This window comes from Arachis ipaensis, chromosome B10 (genome assembly GCF_059453495.1).
Source record: "Arachis ipaensis isolate K30076 ecotype BB chromosome B10, ASM5945349v1, whole genome shotgun sequence".
NCBI lineage: Eukaryota > Viridiplantae > Streptophyta > Magnoliopsida > Fabales > Fabaceae > Arachis > Arachis ipaensis.
The window spans coordinates 126138149-126146417 of record NC_142435.1 but is presented as its reverse complement, the minus strand read 5'-3'; the positions used below and the strand labels follow the sequence as shown (position 1 = coordinate 126146417).

Below are 8269 nucleotides of genomic sequence, written 5' to 3'. Positions count from 1 at the left end.
CTTGGCAAGAAATAATTCTTAGGAAAGTCAACTTGAGAAGCAGACTGAAAAAATAATATTTATAGGAAAAGACTGACATATTTATCGATTAAAACAGTCGTCATCAATGCTACATGAATACATGTTAAAATTTAAAGTGAGACAACATATAAATGGCAATGGTGCTAATGGCAACTAAACCATTAACCATATATGGTCCCTAAGATAAAATTAGAAGCATGTGCATGTGCATTTTGAAGCACAAACTTATTCACGATGATGAATTATATATTCTATGTATAAAAACATCATTCATTTATTTTTCCTCTTCTGCTTTTAGCTTTACACCAATATACCTCATACCAAAAGTAATTAAATCAACTTCAAATCAGATATAAGTTAGAAATACATCTAGATATAATTATTCAAACATGCATTTTCTAATTTTACACAAGTCTCTATTATGAGCCAAAAGTTACAGGATCAAGCTCTAACAAAGCATTATGATTGAGACGTAAATATAATTTCCATAACATACATCCTTTACCCAAACTATAGCAGCATCAAATTTTATAAAAGAATATCACATGGTCGAACCATGACTTCCAAAAGAAATCACTTTAATATATGATTTGTACTTAAATATCTTTAATATAAAGTATGTGTTCAAAAATCCTAAAAGCATACAATGAGTTGGACGATTTATTTACTAGTATTCAATCCCCCAAACAATCATTTGTATATATTAAAAGAATTCATCCAGTAAAGAACAAGTTTTAATAAACAATTTTTATCAATGTTTTGCAATTTTCTTTTTTGCTCATTTATTTTTTATTCTCATTCATCTCTTTTTGCTGTACTAATTCATATATAGAAATAAAGAAGAAAGAAATTATTTTAAAAGAAAAAGAAAAAAGATTAGCTGAAATAAAATAAAAAATATTGGCTTCTTTAACTTTATTTTTTATGTAAAAAGAAAGACATTTAAAATTCATTTAAAATAAATTGCATATTGATTGATAGATAGATACTATATATCCATATATAAATTTTTATCATGCCTGAATATTATCTGGTTCTGTCCATAAATCTATTTTTTAACTGATATGATCATTGTGATATGATCATCCATCTGTATATATCCAAGAACCACTACAAAAAAAATAGTTTAAAATGGCATTTATATTATGGTGGTTCTAAAAAACTGCCATAATATTCAGATATTATGGCATTTTATGTTGCTGCCATAATTAATTTGCATAAAATGGCAATTTTGAAGGATTTGGGCGGGTTTAACCGCCATTATCTGTGCTCATTGTTTAAAATAATCCAAACTCTCATTCAACCTAAAATTACACACCGAAACAAAAATGACGCAGCCACTGTGTTAGAGGAAGGACGAAAATGACATTGTCACTGCGATATGCTCCGGCGACGATTTGCTCCGACGACGATTTGCTCCAGCGCTGATCTTCTCAGCGGCGTTCTCCTCTGACTAGAATCTCCTCTCCATCGAGATTCTGTTTTGTGAATCGAAACTCTCTCCCTATCTCCGTTAGTGACGATCTCTCCAGCGATGATCTCCTATGGTGATGTTCTCCCCGGCGGCGCGTTCTCCTCCTCCGTCAAGATTTTCTCCAGATCTGTGAGCTTCTTCTCCTTTTTCGAGCTTATGCTCTGCTAGCTTCTCCTCATGCATTAACGTGCCTTCTCCTCCTCGATCTATTTCTCAGTTTGCGTTCTAACTTCTCGCTTCTAGATCTGTAACTAAATTCACATCCTCTTGTTCTAATTACTTCAATGATTGCAGGAATGATGCATAGGACAGATCAATGGCTGCGTGAATTTGATTCACAAATATTTAGTAATAATGCACTGATTGCACTCTATGTGTTTGTTATTTTGCTTCTTAGAAATTACTTCTGTTAGTATTGTATTTGGCTGTATCTCCCGGTTTAAGGCTTGGAGTTTGTTCTTTGTTGCAATTGAGTTTCAAAGATTTTGTGATTTAACTTCAATTCTGCTTGTTTAAATCTGGATAAGTTATTGGTTGCTTGAATTAATGAATTCTTTCTATGTTTCGATTATTGATTTCAGTTGGTGCTTCTTGGAAGAAGGATCAAACATTGTTAACACTGCTGGTCGCCAAGGTTGCCTGGGTAAATACTTAACTTTCTATTTGCCAGTGTATGTCTAGTTAAGTTTTAATTCTCATGTTAAACAAGTATTCATTAATATTGCTACTTCATATGATGAGGAACACATAGATTCTTTGTATTGCTCAGAACCACATTATTTTGATGATGAGGAACATGATCATGTGTTTTTAGAATAAGACATATTGTGTGATGATTCAGAGTTAAAAACTCTTGTATCAAAAGAGCAAGAACAAGAGAAGAATGGAAGAAGCAGCAGCCATGGTTGAAAACTTTCTCATTCTCTGCTCTCACAGCTTCTCTTGCTATTAACTACCTTCACAGATTCCTTTTCACCTTCACCGTGAAGAAGAAGCAGCCATGGTTAACTCATCTTGTTGCAGTTGCTTGCATCTCTCTTGCTGCTAAAATGGAAGAGACACAAGTTCCACTTCCTCTTGATTTACAAGTATGATTAATTCTATATATAAAGTAATAATAATAATACATTTTATTAATAATGAAATTTGATTTATGAAAATATATGTAGGTGGAGGACAAAAAACATGTGTTTAAGGCAAAAACAATAAAGAAAATGGAGATTTTGGTACTTTCAACTCTTGAGTGGAAGATGAATCCACCAACACCTCTCTCTTTCATTGATCATATCACAAGAAGACTTAAATGTTTTCAGTTCCTCAACACATGTCAATCTCTTCTTCTTTCTCTCTTACCAGGTAATAACTAATCTCTTTCTTTCCAATACGCTAGTCTTTAACTAATCCTTCAATTGTATGTTGTTTCTCTTTCCTCTTAACCACAGGACCTCACAATATTCAGGGTATTGGGGCTGGTTTTGTGCCCAGGAATTTGAACTAAGATATACTTGATGAAGTTATAGAGGTCTGTTGTTTTGCTTTCCCATCTTCTTTCTCCTCTCTTCCTTTTTTTTATAAGAAAAATAATAAACATAAAAACTTTTTGGAGTTATAATTCAATATGTCCTATTTAGTATTCTCCATAATTCGGTTAAATAAAATTAATTAATTAATTCTTTTATCAAGACATGGCAGTTGCATGACTTTGTAATGAGTCATTATGCTTCATTCTTTAGTACAGGGTTCTTTCTTTAGTACAGGTTCCTTTCTGCATCCATATCTAATTACCATATCCTTGTTGGGTTGATCATTTACTATCAAATTGGGTGGATGCTATATTCTGTTTAGAACTAGATCAGTAAATTTGGGAACATGCTAGGGTATTGATGGAATGATTGAACAGTGTTTCTAAAAATCCTATAATCATGTTTTAAAAGTTTGAAACACAAGAAGTTTGAAGGCTCTTCTCTCTCTTCTCCAAATCTTGTTGAATATGTAACTGACTGATGAATCCCCTGCTCTCCATATTTATATTCAACTAAGCATCATATCATATCTATCCTGTCATTTTTTAATTTAGATGATGTGTTAGCAACTTTCGGCTTTGATGGGGAATGAAAATGTCATTTCTGTTCTATAATTGATTCCTATCCCATGTAAATATGGTAGGTATCGAGTGATGAAGCTGTTGAAACTGCAAAGCAATTAGCACTCTAAGAAGGCTTACTGGTTAGTATCACGTGTCATCTTCTAACTGTTTCTGTCATTTTAGTTGCAAAGTAATAATATATGCCATTTCCATCTTACCCTAATTGGGGGTGGGAAATAAAGTGTTCCCCCTTTTTTACTTGATCCCTTTTGGTTGTTGGAGAGCCACTAAAATTGAATTGAAAGATGAAATGATAGAACTAACCAACAATAAAAAGCAATAATAATAATCCCCTTCAATTCATTCAAACATTTATCCTTTAATAATTTGTTTCTATATGCACGTGTATGTGGCTTCATGGAATGACAGAATGAGTAATACTAAGAAATTAATTTTTTTTTCAGTTAATATGACTATCCCAGCATGAACAATATTAGATGAATGAGTGTGTTTTTTTCTTTAACTTGGCTACCCCAGGATGAACATTGGCCTCTTGATAAAGCATCCATATATTGTAAATTCTATCTCATCAGAGGCTCATGTACACTAAAACTGATATGATAAGCTTTGAGTTCTCAGTTTTAATAATAGCTACATAAATATTTTCTTTCCTCTTCACGAGGAAGTCCAATAAAATTAAGATACAAATATTAAATGAGATAAAAAAAATTATTTCAATATTTTCTTTTAAAATTTCCAAATAAAATACCCTTGGCGCTATATATAGTTCAGTCTTGATGCTAGTTTGAGTACCAGAATAAGAGATCCTTTGTATAATGAGACATTGATGGCCTCATTTCACGTGATGGATGAAAGGAAAATATTACTAGGAAACTAGAAAGTTCAAAGTATTCCAAACTATTGATAGTGGCTATATATAGATGATTTTTTATTTTAATTTTCTTTCTATTCATTATAATCATTTTTTTTTATTTCTAAGTTCAGTAACTTATATATACATTATTTTTTTCTCTCAAGTGATTAGTTAGCTGTTTTAACCTTTGTTTCTTTTTGAAAGTATAGTTTGCTTCTCCAGTGCTGTTTGTTTGATTGTAATTCTAATGCGCTTGTTTGGGTAATCCCTATGTGATGTGCGATTCTGTCTTTCAATTGTTGTACTCTATTAAGATTGAGGGAATTGAATTATTCTTTATGATTCATGATATGGTTGTGGTTGGTTTTGCTGGAGCCTGCTCTTAGTTTCTCACGTTCTGTACATGATAATGCTCTTTTTTTCTGATGTTAAAATGATGAATTAACCCTACTGCAGGCATTGAATTTAAATATCAAATGCTTTTATGGCTTTAGCATCATTCACTTCAAATTTTGAAGGTGCTCTGGGGAAGATTATTGTGGAATTTGATGATTTGAAAGAACTAGTTTACTGTGATATTCCCAGAAAACAGAGGATTTATTGTGCAAATAGTTAGTGTATGTGAATTTTCTTTTTTGATTGAATAATTTCAGATTAATAGTTTCAGATTCAGTTTTCTATCTTTTTTTATTGTGCTCATAATTATATTTTTTTTGTAGGGATTAGATCAAGAGAGTGAGATTCCATCACCAAGAGAGTTAGAAAGTAGGTCTTCTGGCGAGCAACAAAGAAGCATGATCTTGCATGATAAAGATTTTATGTATTAAGGATTATATATATGTTAAGACAAACTATTGAAAAATATTATCTTTGATACTTTGTTTTTGGATTATGATTTTTTATTTTCGGAGACCATGTATGAGTTAAAAATTTTGTTATGATGTTTGATTTAAGGTTATGCCTTTTGGTTATTATGAGATTTTAAAATTTGAGTTCTAAAAATGTCACTTTAAATAGGTAGTTTCAATCTCATTTTAAAAAGTATAAAATTGCAATTAGGTAAAAACGACGGCTAAAAATGCCATTTTAAACAAAAATGGTGCCATTATATCCTGGTAAAAACGGCAGTTAAAAAATGCCATTTTAAACGAAAAGGATGCTATTAAACCCTGGTAAAAACGGCGTTTAGAAATGCCATTTTAAACGAAAATGATGCCATTAAATACAGGTAAAAACGGCGGTTATAAGCGCCATTTTTAATGAGAATGATGCCATTAAACCCAGTAAAAATGGCGGTTAGAAACGCCATTTTAAACGAGGAAGATGCCATTAAATCCAGGTAAAAACGGTGGTTACAAACCGCCATTTTAAACAACAACAAAACTGCCGTTTTATTTGGTTAATGCCATTTTAACCGCCAAAAAACCGCCATATTATCCATTGGTTATTACGGCGGTTTTCTGAAAACCGCCGTAATAACCAGAATGGCGCCCAGAATTCTGGCGTTTCTTGGGAGCGCCATTTTCGGTAATAATGGCGGTTATAACCGCCGTAATTACCTTAAAAAACCGCCATTTTAACCCTTTTTTTTTGTAGTGAACTGTGACTCTTAATATGTAATCTATATCCATTCTCTTCTTCCTTCCATTGAATATATATATATATATATATATATATATATATATATATATATATATATATATATATGAAATTATGCTACTAATTATGTACCAAATGATTATCATACTAGAACACCAAGTCATAAAATTAAGATATAACATCTAGCAAATCATTCCATTAAAAGAATATGACCAAGTGCAAAATCAATCTGTGTGCCAGACAAGACTTACGTACATGGCATTGTGAAAAATATGTTAAGTGAAATTTTTAGATTCTCAGCAACATGAGTATACCCTGTCATTGTTGTAAAATATACATACACCTCAAGTTTTAGGTAAATAGAACTTTCAGATTAACAAATGACTATAAGTTTTACTCCAACATTTTATAAAACAACTCCTCAACTTAAAATATGCATACACCTTTGAACAACATTTTATGTTTAGTAAAGAATGCCTCTAAAAAAATTGTTGTTGTTATAAATAACTTTGTCTAAATTCCTTTAAATTATAAAAAACACCTAACTTTAAGTGCAATAGCATCTGCAAGAGAAGCAACTCTAACTTCAAAAGTGGTAGCATCTCCAACCAAACCATGAAGAGAACATGAAAGAAGCATGTCTTTAGGTTGGTGTTCCTTTCATTTACAGGCTGCACAGGCAGTAGAGTTTAATTAATTATTAATTACTTAAATCAAGAAAATAATTTTAGCTCTGTTGAGAAGAACAAAACCAAATCTTTCCTAAATTCGTTCTCTCTAATTAGGGATGTTAATGAGGCGGGGTGGGGCGGGGGCGGGGGCGGGGGCGGGGCGGGGGCGAGGGATGCCTCCCTACTCCTCGTCGCCGCCCCCAGAATTAATCTCCGCCCCGTCCTGATCCCTGTCATGGGGGTAATTGTTTCCATCCCCGTTTTTCGAAATTCTCATGTTCTCTGCAGGCCCTTCCTCTATTTTTCTATGTTGAATATTTATACAAAAATGACAGTAAAAAATTAAAAAAATAAAAAAATAAATTACAAAACGTTATTACAAATACACAAACTTATCATATCCAAGATTATAAGTCCAGAAATACAACATAAACAAAATCTTAAAATACAACTTTCATTCTTAAAAAAAGTATAAAATAAAGTCTTCGAGATCAAATATTCTTCTATTGTCAGCATAAAACTTCCAACAAACAATTCCATGTTTTCTGTTAACAATATAAACATGAATATGTTAACATACATCATAAATAAGAATACCATATATTAAATAAAAATTTGACATAACATAAAAATAATTATCTAAACTCCTAAGTCTCCCATATCTATCTCATAGTCTCAAGAAATTAGAATTTTTGACCCTGATTTATCTATAATTCTATATTATATCAATCAACAAATCACGAGAGTTAAATTTGATATGAGATTGAATTTTAATACCAGATAAAAACTTGAGTTATTAGTACTTTTACTTGAAGAGTGTATCTAATGTTGAGTGCAAATTAACGCCTCAACAAGTTCATAATGGAATTTACTGCGATGTAAATGTAAAATTTGACCATTGGTACTAAAAGTAAGAGGACTGGAAGAGGGAAAACTAGTGGCTACTACAGCATCAGCAGCGATGCTCTCCAGTAGACAACGAGCAACAAAGAGATGGCGGAGCAGTGGGATGCGACAGCGGAGAGGGGAGAATGGACACGACGACATTGACGAGAATGGACGTAATCGCGTAGACGCATAAGTGGAGAGGGGAAGGACGCCGCGCTTGAAGAGAGAGAACAACGCGGTGAAACTATGAGCGTGATGGCGTGGTAATGGTAAGCACTGAGCAGGAGGAGTGCCGGCGACGACTGGCGAGGGGGATATGGTGCTATGGCTGTGATTGTGGACACAGCTATAGGAGTTTTGAACTTTTGAGATTGGAGAGTTAGGGCTTGGGGACGGCGTAGTAATAAAGTGGAGTAGTAGGAGAGAAGGGAAGATATTCAATAAGGTAGAGTTAGGATTTTCAATAGGTAAAATTACTAAAAAGTCCCTATATTAGAAATAAATTAAGGATATTTAAGTAAATTCAAGAATTTCGGAGAATTATCAGGGATAGGGTGAGGATCCCTACTTGGGTCCCCACGCCTGTCTTGGGGGATTTTAGTCCCCATCCCCATCTTCACGAAAAAATTTTTCACCTTTGAATCTCCATTTGGGAC

General features: G+C 32.9%; 1 protein-coding gene across 1 annotated transcript; it reads left to right on the top strand.

Annotated features, from left to right (window-relative positions):
* The first annotated feature begins 1597 nt into the window (after nt 1–1597).
* LOC107624029 (cyclin-D3-1-like) lies at nt 1598–2993 on the top strand. The gene is made up of 4 exons (XM_088492314.1): nt 1598–1843; nt 2077–2138; nt 2665–2851; nt 2938–2993. Exons 1-4 carry the CDS (start codon nt 1780–1782, stop codon nt 2991–2993), a joined length of 369 nt encoding a protein of 122 aa, XP_088348440.1. The 5' UTR covers nt 1598–1779.
* The last annotated feature ends 5276 nt before the right edge of the window (nt 2994–8269 follow it).

What these genes read in the sequence shown, in the direction of transcription:
- LOC107624029 (XM_088492314.1), top strand. Translation starts at nt 1,780, where the DNA reads ATGATTGCAGGAATGATGCATAGGACAGATCAATGGCTGCGTGAATTT. An exon ending in ATTTGATTCACAAATATTTA is followed by an intron (nt 1,844 to 2,076) that starts GTAATAATGCAC and finishes TATTGATTTCAG; the next exon opens with TTGGTGCTTCTTGGAAGAAG. An exon ending in TCTTCTTTCTCTCTTACCAG is followed by an intron (nt 2,852 to 2,937) that starts GTAATAACTAAT and finishes TCTTAACCACAG; the next exon opens with GACCTCACAATATTCAGGGT.